General features: G+C 37.3%; 1 protein-coding gene across 7 annotated transcripts in view; it reads right to left on the reverse strand.

Annotated features, from left to right (window-relative positions):
• DGKI (diacylglycerol kinase iota) overlaps positions 1 to 17,237 on the reverse strand; it is a 414,076-nt gene that overhangs the window by 106,482 nt on the left and 290,357 nt on the right. For 4 of the 7 annotated variants that reach the window (XM_063447583.1, XM_063447581.1, XM_063447580.1 and 1 more), the window contains exons 19-20: positions 15,652 to 15,763; positions 14,671 to 14,870 (exon numbers count right to left, since the gene is read on the reverse strand). In XM_063447583.1, coding sequence (XP_063303653.1) covers positions 14,671 to 14,870; positions 15,652 to 15,763 — 312 coding nt within the window. Of the gene's footprint in view, positions 1 to 13,308; positions 13,372 to 14,357; positions 14,403 to 14,670; positions 14,871 to 15,651; positions 15,764 to 17,237 lie in introns of all 7 variants that reach the window. The other 3 variants (XM_063447582.1, XM_063447578.1, XM_063447577.1) reach the window with 2 other exon arrangements.

Here is a 17,237-nt window from a genome sequence, read left to right on the forward strand (position 1 = left end):
CCACTAATACCCTGTCCCGCTAGTTACTCTGTCCCCAACCTGTGTCAGTCTTTCACCGTAATACCTTATCCCCCAATCCTTTGCCACTCTGTTCATTGTATTCTCAGGGTGGGTAGGTTGTTTAATGTTTATGTACTTTATACACAGCTAAGGTGTGTGTGTGTGTGTGTGTGTGTGTGTGTGTGTGTGTGTGTGTGTGTGTGTGTGTGTGTGTGTGTGTGTGTGTGTGTGTGTGTGTGTGTGTGTGTGTGTGTGTGTGTGTGTGTGTGTGTGTGTGTGTGTGTGTGTGTGTGTGTGTGTGTGTGTGTGTGTGTGTGTGTGTGTGTGATTTATAAAATAAAAAAAAATAAACGAAAAAAAGCTACTTGCGTACTATTCCAAATCCTTATGTACATTTAAATAACTGGAGTTATTTTAATATGAGTATTTTAGCTCATCTGCCTGTTAAAATTGTATTAAATGTACATAGTGATTTATTGTCTGTATTGGGGCTATGTACTATGGTCATTGATACTGCCCAGGAGAAGTGAGAATTTGAGCGCAAGGCTTAATTTAGTATGTTTATGTCTGCAATTGTAGTTTTTTTTATTTATTTATTTATGTAAATGTTTAAGGATTTTGCATTGTAATCACAACACGAAACATGTCGGGAAATAGTACATCACTTGTACTAGTGCAGGGCTCGACAAATGCTAGGACGAGACTAGGAATTTTGTCCTGGCGCCTGGGTGATTGTTAACCCATTCACCAGATGCGGCTGGCCGAGGGAGCATGGAGCAGTAATCTTCCTGCAGTTCTTGCTCTGTTTCTTCCCATGCTGGTTAGTGATGCATGCATCTGGAATATGACGTCACTCCGGCCCCAGCATCACTAAACAGCACGCAATGGAGCCCTGCCTCCATGGCTGAGTTAATCAATCTTGATGATTTCAGCCAAGCCAATGCTTTCTCGTTAGAAAGTCGGAAGTCGTCGGAAGTGTATTGTAAATGCGCTGCAAAATGTTGCACTGCGACAATATACTCGTAAAGATGCACACTGTGCAGCACTGAACTAGGAATCACCTCTACTGGCCATCTGAGTGACTGTCACTAGAGGTGTTAATAGGCAGCAACAGTGTTTACATTTAAAGGCCTGCATGGGCAGGCTTTAGACACCAGAATATTAAGCTATAGTGGTTCTGGTGACTATAGTGTCCCTTTAAAAATAGTTTTGTTTTTTTTTTGGAAAACCTTGCTCCCAACTTTATAAGCTGGCTCCTAGATCGCAAACAAATTTGTCAAGCCCTGCAACAAGCAGGTTTGAACTTTGAGGGATTATTGCGTTGGTGGAGAAGCAAAGCAGATACTCTGAGAGGAACACAATGAAAAGAAGGAACGGTTTGGACAAGGCTGGCCTGTTCTGGCTGCTGCAGAGAAGGAAATAACCTGCATCAAGGAACATGACCAGAGCGACGAAGGCAGGTTGAGCTATGGATGAAATTTCACTTTTCCTTATAATGTTAAAATTCCTAATTGTGTGTGTGAAATTAAACATCATTCTTATTCTTTACATAGCTGGAAAAGTATAATCAAAATGCCGAAACTATTTAAGGAAAAGAAATCATCAGGGGCAGTGTTCAGACAAAGACGAGCAGAAAAAGAGAAAGCTGGGAAGCGGATGTCTGAAGCTTTAAAGGAGTACTTGACTTCTCACAAAAGGAGAAAGCAAGATACTGCTGCATCAGAATCAGTTTCCAGTGTTGCAAGCGAACCCGTACAAATCGATATCGATGAATCTTCATCATCATCATCATTCAAACAACCCATCTCAGTCCAAGAGGCTGTTAATGTAGATGATGCAAATACTGGAAAAATACCAGAACAACAAGATGATGAGCAACCTTCCACATCATCACACTCTGTCTACCTTGAGAAGACTATTGACCCAGAAGAATCAAATGACGAAGAAGAAGAAAGAGAGGAACTGCAGCAGGAGGAACAATCTACTTCTTTAGCAATACTGGATTTGTCTGATCCAGCTAATTGGCCAGCTGTTCTCACCACCTCACTAAGGGCTGCTCTTGTCAGGAAAGGTCCTGCAAAGCAAAAAAATAATTTCATTTTCCCCAAAGATGCGGTGAATAGACGTTTCACTAAAGCAAATTACAAGCGACGGCTGCCAAACGGAGAAGAAACATTTAGAAACTGGCTGGTTTATTCTGTCAAATTGAACAAAGTATTTTGCTTTTGTTGTAAGCTATTTGCAACTAAAGTCACTACAAGTTTGACACGTGGAGGTTATGATGACTGGAAAAACTTATCTCAAAATCTTTCCATTCATGAAAAGTCTAACTCTCATCTTGTCGCTGTAAGAGACTGGAATGAACTCTCGAGAAGATTTGGTTGTGGAAAAACAATAGATGCAGCTTTCCAGAGATTGTTGGCAACTGAAACACAACATTGGCAAGATGTTGTTAAGCACCTTATAGGCATAGTAAAATATCTTGGTCGCCAGTGCTTGGCTTTCCGAGGTAGCAGAGATACATTATACAGTGACAATAATGGGAATTATCTGCAACTTGTGGAAATGATGGCCACATTCGACACCGTTATGCAGGATAATTTGAAAAGAATAAAAAATAAGGAAATTTTCCAACATTATTTGGGGAAAGACATTCAAAACGAACTCATCAGCCTTATAGCGAAATAAATCACAAAACACATTCTGCAGTTGTTGAAAAATGCAAAGTATTATTCTATAATACTTGATTGCACACCAGACATTACATTAATTGAACAAATGACTATAATTGTTCGATTTGTGTCCATCAAGGAAGGCAAGTTTCCAACTGCTGAACCACAGATCTGTATAGAAGAAAAATGTCTAGGTTTTATCCATATCCAAAGTTCAACTGGGGAAGGTTTAATTGAGGCAATTTTGTCTGAACTTGAAAAATTTAAGATCCCAGTTGGTGATATGAGAGGACAAGGATACGATAATGGATCCAATATGAAGGGCAAACACCAAGGTGTTCAGAAAAGAATCCTGGATTTAAACTCGCGTGCCTTTTATATTCCCTGCAGCGCTCATACATTAAATCTAGTTGTGAATGATGCAGCCATGTCATGCAGGGATGCTGCAACCTTCTTTTCCATTGTACAGAAAATCTATGTGTTTTTGTCAGGATCCATAGTTCGATGGAATGTCTTGAAGAAGCACATTGGCAGACTTACGCTTAAACCTTTGTCTGACACCAGATGGTCTTCAAGAATAGATGCTATTCGCCCATTTAGGTTCCAGGTTGGAGACATTTTTGATGCGCTCTCTGAAATTTCAAGAGAGAACTCTCATACAGCAATGGCACGGTCTGATGCTGTTCGCTTTCAAAAGAACTGAATAACTTTAAATTTTTGTGTCTTATTGTGTTGTGGTAGAACATCTTAAATATAATAATCTTTGTTAGCAAACTTCTCCAAAGTAGAAGTATGTATCTTCCAGATGTTATAGATATTCTGCAATCCACAACCACTTTTTTGAAGAATTATCGTTCTGATAAAGGGTTTGAAGATTTACTGGTAGAGGCAAAAGACCTATCATTAGAAATGGAAATAGATCCTGTGTTTCCTCCTATTGTGCGACAAATTAAGAAAAAGAGGATGTTTTGTTATGAAGCACCGGATGATCCGATTTGTGATCCTGCAAAAAAATTTAAAATTGAGTGCTTTTACAGCATTTTGGATGTATGTATTAATTCTCTTGATGAGAGATTTGAGCAAATTTAGCACCACAGTAAGCACTTCCAGTTTCGTTATACTATACAAAAACTTAAGGATGTACCAAGGGAAGCAGTTATGGAGTACTCTACAGACTTGCAGAATATTTTGACTGATGATAAATCAGGAGATGCTGATCTGGATGGAGCACAACTTTGTGAGGAACTTACAATATTGGCTCCTATCTTGAGGCCTACAATGACACCCAGTCAGATTATAGCCTATGCACTTAAAAATGGCTTTGCTCCCAATGTGTCTATTGCACTTCGCATATTGTTGACATTGCCAATATCTGTTGCCTCTGGGGAGCGAAGCTTTTCAAAGCTGAAGTTAATAAAAAATTATCTTTGGTCCTCTATGTCTCAAGAGAGATTGGTGGGATTTGCAATGATTTCCATTGAAAATCAGATTGCAAAAGAGATTGACTTTAAAACTCTGCTTCATGATTTTGTAAATGCGAAAGCAAGAAGGGTTACGTTTTTGTAGGCTACCATTCTCACTTTGTTTGTGTGCAATATCTGTTAAAGCACTTTACACTTTAGGTGAATTTGCACTTGCAGAAACCTAAAGCGTACAGTTTTATTCATTGTATAAAAGTTATTTATAGTAATTATGTTAATTTTAAAGCACCTTGATACTAGTTGCACTACGTCATGCAGTTTGAGTAATGGTTACTGCAGTTTACATGCACTTGAATTCATTATTTATTTTTGTTCTTGTTTTTAAATACTCCTTCGCCTGTGTAGACAAAATTCCTTGCCCTGGGTACACTACATTAGCATCATCTACATTTTATTCATATTACTGAGCTTACAAAGAATAAAGGAAGATGATATTTATTTCTGGTTATGTTGGCATTACCAACATAGAATGTAATATTAAATATGTACAAAAAAAAACTAGATTATATGCAAATATTCACTGCAAGTTGATATTTATGCTCATTTATGGGCAGTCAGGGGGTTGGAAAAATTCTTCAAACTGTTACTCGCCACTGTCACCCAGTGACCAAATTGCATAGGGCAATATAAAAATCTTTTTCAAAGCAGTATTGACTTGACTTTTGTACAAATCCTGTTCAACTGTGTAAACAAATCAAATACCTCTTATTCAGAATTTCTAAAATGAATTGAATAATTTGAAGAATTTGGACATTGGAGTAAACAGACAAGTCACAAATGGGATGATGTACTGCCAATGAAGAGATCTGTTGACAACATCTTTGCAATAACTCTGAGCTCTGCAAGCAAATCTAACCTGGGCAGTTAACTTAAATGCGTACACATTATTTAGGAAGGATAGGAAAAACAAGAAGGGTGGTGGGGTATGTTTGTATGTCAACCATGATTTAAAGCCAAATCTTAAGCAAATTGAATGCGATGAGGAAAATGTGGAAGCTTTATGGGTAAATATCTGCTTGGGGGAAAAGAAGGGAAACCAACTATTGGTTGGGATATGTTATAAACCACCTAATGTTAATATTGACGAGGAACAACAGCTGTTTGAGCAAATTGAGAAGGCTGCAAATCTTGGTAACACTTTAATTATTGGAGATTTTAATTACCCAGACATAAATTGGGACATAGGGACTAGTAGCTCAGCAAAGGGAATTAGGTTTTTAAACTTGTTAAATGACAACTTCATGTCACAACTTGTACAAGCACCAACTAGAATGGACGCTTGTCTGGACCTGGTTTTAACAAACAACGTTGATCTTTTGACCAACATTCAAGTAGGTGAGCACTTGGGAAATAGTGATCACAATATAGTGTCCTTTGAAATAAACTCAAAAAAACAAAAGCACATGGGGTATACTAAAACATATAATTTTAAAAAGGCCAATTTCAATAAGATAAGGGAAGCTTTACAATATATTGACTGGCATAAACTCTTTAGTGAAAAGAACAATGAGGATAAATGGATCATCTTCCAACAAATATTAGAAAGGTACATTTCTCAGTATGTACCATTGGGAAATAAGTATAAAAGAAACAAATTAAAACCAATGTGGCTTAGTAGAGAAGTAAAACAAGAGATTAAAAATAAGAAAAGGGCATTTAAAGCATTTAAATCCGACAAATCAGATGCATCTTATTAAAGATATAAGAAAGCAAATAATGCGTGCAAAACGGCAATTAAACTTGCTAAACTTCAAAATGAAAAAATGATAGCTAAAGAGAGCAAAACAAACCCCAAAGCATTTTTTAAGTACATAAATTCCAAAAAACCCAAAAATGAAAGTATAGGTACACTTAAAACTGAAACGGGGGTGTTAGTTAATGAAGACCAAGAAAAGGCAGGAATTCTAAATAACTATTTCTCCTCCGTATATATTAAAGAAGAACCCATGGCAATAGATGTGCAAATGATTGCTACTAAAAACTTGCAGAATAATTGTAAATGGTTAACTCAAGACAATGTGCTGCAGCAACTAAAGAAAGTTAATATAAACAAAGCTCCAGGGCCTGACGGTATCCATCCACGTGTACTTAAGGAACTAAGTGTAGAAATAAGTGAACCTCTGTTTTTAATCTTTCAAGATTCTTTTCTTTCAGGAAGTGTTCCGGAGGATTGGAGGAAGGCAGATGTGGTTCCTATATTCAAAAAGGGTTCAAAATCCTTGCCTGGAAATTATAGACCTGTGAGCTTAACTTCTGTGGCTGGTAAAATATTTGAAAGGTTATTAAGGGATAATATTCAAGAATTCCTTGAGAAGAATATGGTTATCAGCAAAAATCAGCATGGTTTTATGAAGCACAGGTCATGTAAAACTAACTTGATTGCGTTCTACAAAGAAGTAAGTAGAAGTATAGATCAGGGTGTTGCAGTGGATGTGATCTATTTGGATTTTGCCAAGGCAATTGATACAGTTCCACACAAAAGATTAGTGTTCAAACTCAAGGAAATCGTCTCGATGAAAATGCTTGTTCTTGGGTAGAACATTGGCTTAAAAACAGAATACAAAGAGTTGTCATTAATGGTAAATTTTCAAGCTGGACAGAGGTGGCAAGTGGTGTCCCTCAGGGGTCTGTTCTGGGACCCCTTCTATTTAACATTTTTATAAATGATCTTGAAGACAGCATTGAAAGTCATGTTTCAGTGTTTGCAGATGACACAAAACTTTGTAAAATAACACAATGTGAGCAAGATATTACTTTGCTGCAGAAGGATTTAGATAGACTGGAGGACTGGGCACTCAAATGGCAGATGAAATTTAATGTTGAAAAATGCAAAGTTATGCACTTCGGCGTAAAGAATACACAAGCAACGTATACCCTTAATGGAAGTGAATTAGGGATAACAACACACGAAAAGGACTTGGGAATTGTTATAGACAACAAACTATGCAACAATGTGCAATGTCAATCAGCAGTGGCCAAGGCCAGTAAGGTATTGTCATGCATGAAAAAGGGCATTCATTCTCGGGACGAGAATATCATTTTGCCTCTCTATAAATCACTGGTAAGACCACATATTGAATATGCTGTGCAATTTTGGGCACCTGTTCTAAAGAAGGATATCATGGCACTAGAAAAAGTGCAGAGGCGGGCTACAAAATTAATAAAAGGAATGGAACATATCAGCTATGAAGAAAGGTTAACAAATTTAAACCTATTTAGTTTAGAAAAACGTCGCCTGAGAGGGGATATGATAACATTATACAAATATATTCGGGGCCAATACAAACCATTGTGTGGAAATCTATTCACAAACCGGACTTTACATAGGACACGAGGCCATGCGTTTAGACTGGAAGAAAGAAGATTTCGTCTAAGGCAAAGGAAAGGTTTTTTTACTGTAAGAACAATCAGGATGTGGAATTCTCTGCCTGAAGAAGTGGTTTTATCAGAGTCCATACAGATGTTCAAACAGCTACTAGATGCATACTTGCAAAGACAGAATATTCAAGGATATAATCTTTCAATGTAGGGTAATAACTGCTTGATTCAAGGATAAATCTGACTGCCATTCTGGGGTCAAGAAGGAATTTTTTGTCCTAACTTGTTGCAAAATTGTGCTTCAAACTGGGTTTTTTTTTGTTTTTTGTTTTTTTTTGCCTTTTGGATCAACAGCAAAAAACAGGTGTGAGGAAGGCTGAACTTGATGGACGCAAGTCTCTTTTCAGCTATCTAACTATGTAACTATGTAACCTTGATAGACGTTTTAGAACATATATTGATTATATAATCAGTTTGCAAAAAGAAGGAAATAAAACTCTGTATTTATTCTTATAGAGGATCTACTCAGTCCTAGTCATGCCTTAAATGCACGTGGCATTGTTTTACAATTAATGTGTTAATGCATGAGAATCACAAACAGTGGTTTAGCAATCATTTATGCTCTGCTATACATCCTCAAACAGGGGACAGGATGAAAAACAAGGAAAAAAAATACAGAATATGTATAACAAAGAGAATCAGATCTCCTCTTGGGAAATGTGTGTGTGTGTTTTTTTATTTTTTCCTATAGCAAAATAATGAACAAGCGGAGGAGAAAACAAACACCAAACTCGAATTAAATGTTCTCTGGCTTCTAAACAATCAGGGGGAAGCTGAATGTTCCTCATTAACCCGATCTGATCAGGTTCAGAATGAAAATGAGCTTTTAATTAAGGCTGCACTGCAAGGATCCCATCCAGTATAAAATACAATCTCAGACTGGTTTCGTATATTGAAGAAGTGGGGACTTGAATGGCAGAACACTGAATAGATCAGAAGGTGATAAAGTGAATGATTCACTGGGTGTGACCTCTACAGCAATATATCATATAGACACTGTCCAGGACAATTTACCTGCATCTAGTCTCTTATTCTATGAAATACAAACAATGGGGATTGAGAGAAAATAGCGGCAATTGCAAATATGTTAAAACATCACAATACACATGGGCAGGCTTAGCTATGCAGCTATTGTAGGACACTTACATTTTAGGGTTGTGATTAGGTGTGTGGCCAGGAGCGGGGCTGTTCTGAGAAACTCTTGATGGCTTATTAATAATAATTCATGCAACTAAAATGCAATTACAACATCAATTATCCTTACGGGATCTCTCTTTCAGACCGATCTCCTGCGTTAACATACTCGGGTTTCTACTACTGACTGAAGATTCCAAAGTGTAACTTGCTTACAAAAAATCATTCACTGAAGATTACCTTGCCACCTTCTTCAGTCCTGTTGTTGGCAAATAAAGCAAGGGCTGATTTCTTCTGCCTTACTATTGTTGTCTACAGAAGCCCAGAGATGCCATGTATTTTTAATACTTTTCTGATTTTAAGAGAAAACAGTGTGTCATTTCGAGAAGACACGTCAGAAAAAAATATTTAAAATACATGGCCTCTTCGGACTTCCGTAGTTTTCATGTTGCATATATTTGTAACCTAATCTTCTCCACTAACGACTGTTATTAAGCTAAGCGTACAGCTTTTGTACATTGCCACAACATTTTAACTGAGTGTAATCCTTGAAGTTGTAATGGTAGAGAGAGAGATAGCTTTTAAAGGGACACTATAGTCACCTGAACAACTTTAGCTTAATGAAGCAGTTTTGGTGTATAGAACATGCCCCTGCAGCCTCACTGCTCAATCCTCTGCCATTTAGGAGTTAAATCCCTTTGTTCATGAACCCTAGTCACACCTCCCTGCATGTGACTTGCACATCCTTCCATAAACACTTCCTGTAAAGAGAGCCCTATTTAGGCTTTCTTTATTGCAAGTTCTGTTTAATTAAGATTTTCTTATCCCCTGTTATGTTAATAGCTTGCTAGACCCTGCAAGAGCCTCCTGTATGTGATTAAAGTTCAATTTAGAGATTAAGATACAATTATTTAAGGTAAATTACATCTGTTTGAAAGTGAAACCAGTTTTTTTTTCATGCAGGCTCTGTCAATCATAGCCAGGGGAGGTGTGGCTAGAGCTGCATAAACAGAAACAAAGTGATTTAACTCCTAAATGACAGTGAATTGAGCAGTGAAATTGCAGGGGAATGATCTATACACTAAAACTGCTTTATTTAGCTAAAGTAATTTAGGTGACTATAGTGTTCCTTTAACCTTACAACTGAACTTCCACATTGTTAGTTCTCATTATTTTTTAGCTTTGCCACTGCAAGCTTCATATCTATCCCACTTTCACTTGTCCGTCCTTATTTTTTTTGCCAGCTGCACCTTCTTTTCTTGTTGCGGTTTTACTTAATATTCAAGTAGCACCACTTGCTTTTCTGGATATATGTTTAGTGCAGCATTTTCTGGGCTCTTAACTTGTTAGTAATACTTAAACAAGGAACTTTATCAGGATTTGAAGTAATTTAAAGTATCGGTAAAGACAAGCACTAGATTAAAAACGGAGAATGAACAAACTGTAATTCCTTCTATCATATAGTACTAATTTATCGGTTGGATGCACACTTTTAAGGTTGCTGAAGCCCCTGCTATTATGCAATCTGTCACACAAACTCATTATATATTGAGCTTCTCCAACTGAACTAGAATCACATTAAGTGGAGCACAGCTAGAGTTGCCCCAGACTTCTAGATGAACCTATCTCTCATGCCACCAAATGTGTGAGAGACTACAAATACAAAAAGAAAAGTCCTGCGCTCACTCCCATCACTCCTGGGCAGCAGCAATGACTACAGTACACATCAGCTAATACATATAGTAAAAACCAAAGGAAAAAAAGTTACCTGCGCGCTCTCCTTAATCCCTATGTATATTTAAACAAATGGAGGTCATTTAATTACTCCAATGGCCACTGGAGGGAATGCCCGCCTGCCAACGTCAGGACCCGTCTAGGAGGGTCTGCCTTGACGTTGGCAGGCGGGCACTGCCTCCAGTGGCCATTGGAGTAACTAAATGACCTCCATTTGTTTAAATATACATAGTGATTAACCAAAGGTAACGTTTTTTCTTTGGTTTTTACTAAATGTGTGAGAGATTAGAGCCAATGGCTCCTACTTTTACCTCCATCTCATGTTCAGCGGATTGGAAGATAATCCATACAGGATTAGGGGCTCCTGATGTGTCTCTATTCCTTTCTACATCTCCTAGTCTCAGAGGCAGACGGTAATAAACATTGTGGCCTAGGAGTTTAGTATTAGAAAAAAAACTCAAATTATAGCTAACTTTATTTAGCTAACTGGTTGAACAAAAAACAGAAACGTGACAATTCCACTTTAAGTCTCCATTTCTTTTTAAATATAGCAGATGCCTTGGCTGATTGCAATTTAAATTACTACTTACTGCTATTATGCTATACCAATCTAATAGATAGATCAGGCTTCCCCAAACTCCGGCCCTCCAGATGTTGCTGAACTACAACTCATGGGAGTTGTAGTTCAGCAACATCTGGAGGGCCGGAGTTTGGGGAAGCCTGAGATAGATAGATAGATAAATAATTTTCAACCAATCCTTTGACCTGTTAGAAAACACACAAAAAAAAACTATTAATTCTGCTTTACCTGCAATCAAATATTTGTAAATAAAATTTGTTCAGCATTTCAATTTAAAAATCCTACTTTGTGGCTCATGGCCAAATAGTCCATATAAATATTCCTGCATATCAAATCCTAATTTAATGAATGAATGCTAGTTGGAGCCATACTGACCAATTGCAGCCAATTCTTGCTGCTTGATTGATTTCAGCCAAACATTGTAGTTTGGATAAATATGTTGGGAATAATAGTTACAAAATGGACTAGTTATAAAACTGGAATAAATCCAATAATACTAGTATAAAGACTATTTTTTACTTTTTACCTTTATATGTTTAAAGGAGCAGTCAAACACATTTGTATTCATTGGAGTGACGCAAATGAAGATCTGTCCATCTACTTGGAAATATTTAAATTCTGAGTTGCATTCTTCACTGAAATGCTGTTTCCATGGATGTCATATGTTCATTATTTGATCATGATAATCCTAGTGTCTTAAAATGAACACAATATACGTATTTCCTACAAGGGCTGGGCTGGATTAAGCATGTAAGGCTATAAACCAGATGACAGCATCTTGAACAGATATGATAAATATGAAATGTTTCTCTGAAATCCTATTTGGGCATAAGTGAGGCAAAGTGTTTAATTGGTCCACAAATAAAAATGGAGTTTTGACTTTTGTCCATTACATAATTGGGTTGACTCGTCCTTTAATGTTTGCTTTAATAGTTGCTCACAGGTAACGAGAGGAATTAAATTACTTTTAGGTTTGTCAAACATATTATTACAAAGTGTCATGACAATCCAACACTGACGTACAACTGTCTTACTTTTCCATACAATAGAAACTGTCAGTCACATGTTACAGTGGAACCCTAGTTCACACCCAAGAAACATTCTGTCTGCCAATACATCTTCAGCTTTAGGACGTATACTAATGAAAAATGAGTCAAACGCCTATCTAGCTGGTGATATGCTATACATGCATATTAAGGTGAAGACCAATATTTTTGTAATGCATTCTGTATATATTTTGATTACTTTTTACTTATAGATGTAGCCAAAATTAACATCAGATTTATCCAGATTTTTGTACAATAGTTTCCATGTAAATTATAAAGTTTAAACATGTACTTTAACACATAAACTGACCTAAATTTTTGGCTATAGTGATGGAGCAATCTCTGTGCTCCCCTTTTATGATAGGGACATGTTGATGAACCTCTTTCTCGACTCATGCTAAGCCCAAGTCTGGTTCCTCTGACGACCATATCCTTTCTGACCTATACCCCTGCTTCCCACCACAATTATAACCAGAGCTATTTTCAAATCAACATGCGTCCTTCTTAACATCATTATGGTCTACCCATTTTCTCCTTCCCCATTTATCATGTCTCCTTCTCTGCAAATGCACCCGCAATTGACTTCTGATTCCTTAATTTTACCCCACTCCCTTTTTATTTTCTGCATTCTATCATCACTGTCCTATTGGTAAAATCAATAAATGTATATTTACTTATAGCTGTTAAAGTTAGTTCAGACCTATAATTTATTGGATTACAATTTTACACCAATATATGAATATATTGGTATAAGATTGTAACCCAGTAAATATGCGTGTATGTATATATGTATATATAACAGTCCACTGACAGTTTTTCGTCAATGTTTTGCTGTATTTTTATAAACTATTTCCCTTTTAGCCTAATGTGAGCCTGAAGATCCTCATTTTCAAAACACAATAAAATAGGAAAATAAATCAACGTTATAGTTGTATAAACACTTTGGTTGGCTCCCTTCAGTTCTAATAAATATCAGGTCATTCGGGGCTGGTGATTCAGATTGTGTGTGATGCTATCAATAACGTAATAAATGTGTTATTATTAAATGCACAGGAGCATCCTCTATAAGAAAGACAGTAACAGCAGGAAGATGAAAGGGACCTTGTGGGGGCTTTGGAATGATGAATCACTTGCGTGGTGATAAACAAGAAAACGAGTGAGTCACAGGTGGAGGTGGGCAGCCGTAAACACCAAATGGGTTGACGGCCAGTGAGCAGCCTGGAACATTGTCTCATTAAGAGACCGGAGGCCCTGCACAGTGACAAGCAGTGTGATATACTTACACAGTGAAGGAGTCCGGTGGAGCAGAAACTCGTCTGTGGTCAGCGGAGTGCACTTTATGGATACTTTGGCAGTTAGCACAAAGCCAGTACAACAACACAGGGCATAAGCCAGAGGAGAGAGCACATGAGAGAAGGGAGAGAGAGAGAGACAGACACACAACCGTTTAACAGAAACAAGAGGAGTGAGTTAGACAACTGATGATGTGATATTCATGCACAATGATAGAGGCTAGAACCCAACAAAGATGAGGGTGCCGGGGATTTGTACCAATGTACCAAGGAATGCAATGAAAGTGATGCTGAGAGAATTTTAATAACACCCTGTAGCCTTGGTCTGGCCTGGAAGGGTCTAACGTGACATTATGGATGATATCATCAAAATTTGTTTGGAAAAAAGAGAAAGGAAAAAGAGTGTCTATGTATCCAAACTTGATTGTCACGTGATGTTTATTTTCATCTATATACATACTGCGAATATAAGTTTCACACACTGAATATCTATACACATATACAGTGCATATTTTTTAGGAACTGGAACACTTATTACATAGCTACTACAGGTGTGTACAGACTTGGGACAGATTACATAAAGTAAGAGAACTTGCTGCGTCTGTTAGAAATAGAGGTACACACGGCACTAAAATAATTAATATTGGCTTTGTAAATAATTCATTTTATACAGTCTTGCCTATAAGCAAGAGAAATATCAACATAAAGCTTTTTGTCACGATAAACCAAGTTAGAATTACACCTTAGCCACCTACACATCTTGGGATCCACCTGTGACACCTCAAAAAAAATATTCTACAAAAAACTATAGGTGCAGCATGGATTCAAATGTTTAGACAAATTCACAAGTCACCTTGTGTACCCTGAAAAATGTTACTCTGCTTGAGTGTCTAATACATCTTGTGAAAACTCCAGAACTGATGATGACAAACCCAAAATGGAAGACTTGCTTACAATTCTTCCTCCTGTTTTTTAGTAAAATGAGACTTGTTACATAGTAATGGTTGTAAGAATGAAGGGTTTCTCAAAATTAAACTTACACACCCATAGAGAGGGTAAGCCAGCAAAGACCTTTCATTTGCAACCTGCAGAAAGGTGAGATGAAGATGGTTTTCATTAATCCCACAGTACTTTATGATATTTCAATAGTTAGATGAATGTTTAGGGCCTCTTTTTATACAGACCCTTCCTGGGGTGTTAGCAGTCTTTATTTAGCTAGCCTACTTCTATTTTCAAGAGTACATGTAGATTACCAAGTTCCCTGGAAATTGTGTTGATTTGTCACCCAGGAGTCTTATTTATCAGTCGGACTATATCAATGCCTCCTCCTTTATGTGGTATTGTGCAACTTACTCGTTTAATAAGGGCATTGATGTTCTCCTCTTGCTCTTCTGAACCATGTTTGCCTGGTTCCTTAGGGAGATTCGGATTAGGGAGGGAGCAAGCCGACAAGGTTCCCCATCTACTTGCATGGGAATAGCCTTATATGTGAGCAGAGTAACTTCCCTGCACTGGTGAAGCCTCTCTCCATGCCCACCTACCTGGAGGGCAGCCTGAAAAAAAGTAGAAGAAAGTTAATACTGAATTATGTAAATGAGAACCAGCAGTCCTGTCTCTGAATTACAGATATATTAGCCATGTGAAAATCATCCTTACTGAGTTATTTTATCTGTACTTTGTACTAATCTATCATTACTTGAGACGATAAAGCAAATAAAAGTACAAATAATAATTTTAAAAATAATGAAAAGGGGAGACGGGAAGGTAGGGAGAGGGGAGCATCACAATGATTTCATTTTTAATGACTGCTCAGAATAGCTCTTTTTTCATGACCTATTAATGTTCATGTTCTCTGAAGGAGTTTGAAGGTGTTCACATGTGGCATTATAGTCACCCAGACCACTTCCCCTCAATAAATGTGGTCTGGGGATAGTGGTCCTGTCCTTTTAACGCTGCAATGCAAAACATTGCAGTTTTTTTTATTTTTTTTAACAACTGCAATGTGTATATTTCAGGGTTAAGCCCACCTTTAGTGGCTGTCACGTGATGCACAAGCCCCCATAGTAAAACATTGATTTAATGTCTTCCTATGGGAAAGCTAGAATGCAAGCGTGTCACTCCCATGAAGTGATTTGATTGGACTATCGTGAAAGAAGACCTTGCGGCGGAAGGCAGAAAGATAAGCAGAGGTGACGTTCCTTTAAATAATAAAGTATATTAATTATAGTTATCCGACAATACCAATGCTTAATTAGAGTTTTGTGCCAACTCCAATATGGCTACAAAGTAATAAACTGCATTTAGCTAACATTATGTTGAATGTAGCAGACTCACCAGAGAAGCCATTGTGAACCCGATGACCTCAATGTAACCATCATCATGACGCTGGGGTTCAAAATCTCTATGGTCACTTGGATTTCCCCAGGGCATTGTGCCTGCACAATACCTGCAGGGATGAGAGAGAAGCAGGTCTAGAGTGGATGCCATCTAATGATATATGCTGAATAAGTGATGTCATGACACTCATTAATTCTTAGCCAAGTTGTGAGTATCCTCCATGTTGCTGCAATTCTCATAGCAGAGACCCAGTGAGAGAATCAAGAGAACTATTTTAGGTACCTATATGAATATAGATAAATAGTTGAAAAAATAAAGTCCTTTGAAGGAGTCAGAATGGGCAAAAATGTATAGGCTATCAGTGTTGACCTAACCATCAGCCTGCACTCAAATATTATTGGTCGGGACAAGCAAATGAAAGTGAATTTTCTGCATAATCTCAGCAGCTGCTTTAATTAATAGGGAGATTTGTGTGTTTTTTTTTTTTTTTTAGCAAAGTGCACAAAAATAGTTTGACAGAAAACCAAGTAGCAGCACCAAAAGACGCGATGCACTGTAATCACAGCAACAAATGTAGTGGCCAAGGTGTATACAGTGCCCTTTTAATGAGCTATAAATGCCTCCTGAAATCTTGCTACGAAGACAATTAGCAGAGTTTAGGAACAAACACCATGAAAATTGTATGTATTCATGTTATGTATATTGTGTAATTAGGGACTCCAAGCTCACTAAGAATACTGCAAATTGTGCTAAACTGCCCAAATACAAGAATAGATTAATGAATGGCTTTAAATACTTATTTTTGCATAAAATAAAATTACAGGCAGGGGTTTGTGAAGAAAAAAAAAAGTCACTGTGTCACAATTGTGTACTAACTGTTTAACTAGAAAACATACATACTCTCGGACTGAACAGACACTTAGCTTTTTGATAAAGGGAAATGCGTTTTTATGTAAAACTATTTTTATTGTTTTCAATAGTTGTAGATACACTTCCATTTTTTTATCCAGCTCTTGGATTCCCTATCATTTGTGCACACACTTCTCCCGCTATATCCATAGTGGGGATATTATCCACTAAAACATTTAAGGATTGAGCAATACCTACAAATGTTCAGAAATATGTAAGTAATATTCCTTTTTACACTGCACACTCTTGTCTACAGAGAGCACTATATCTGTGTCCTGTTTTACATGATAAAGCTGACTATGTCTGGCTGAAAAATATCCGAGAGTGGGAATCACTATGCTGATCTATTGGAGCCACTCAGGGCTCTGTAATATGTGAGTGCATAAATTACATATGTACATTATTATCCAGAACTGTAATACATACTCCACTATATACTGTTCCTATGTTCTGCTCTGTGTTACGTGTCTTGTTGAGGACCAGTATAGAGTGTAAGAATAGATTCCACATATCCTCAGGCATGGATTGTTCTGCCCAGGCTCAATATCTCAGAGTTGGTGTAAAGCTCTACCTAATGTAAGTGGCTTTACATACACCATTGGATCCTCTCTATTCTCTTGTATTATATATATGCTCATCTATCAACCTACTGTGAACAATTATTATTACTGTAG

Source organism: Pelobates fuscus, chromosome 3 (genome assembly GCF_036172605.1).
Source record: "Pelobates fuscus isolate aPelFus1 chromosome 3, aPelFus1.pri, whole genome shotgun sequence".
In the NCBI taxonomy this organism is placed as follows: Eukaryota; Metazoa; Chordata; class Amphibia; order Anura; family Pelobatidae; genus Pelobates; species Pelobates fuscus.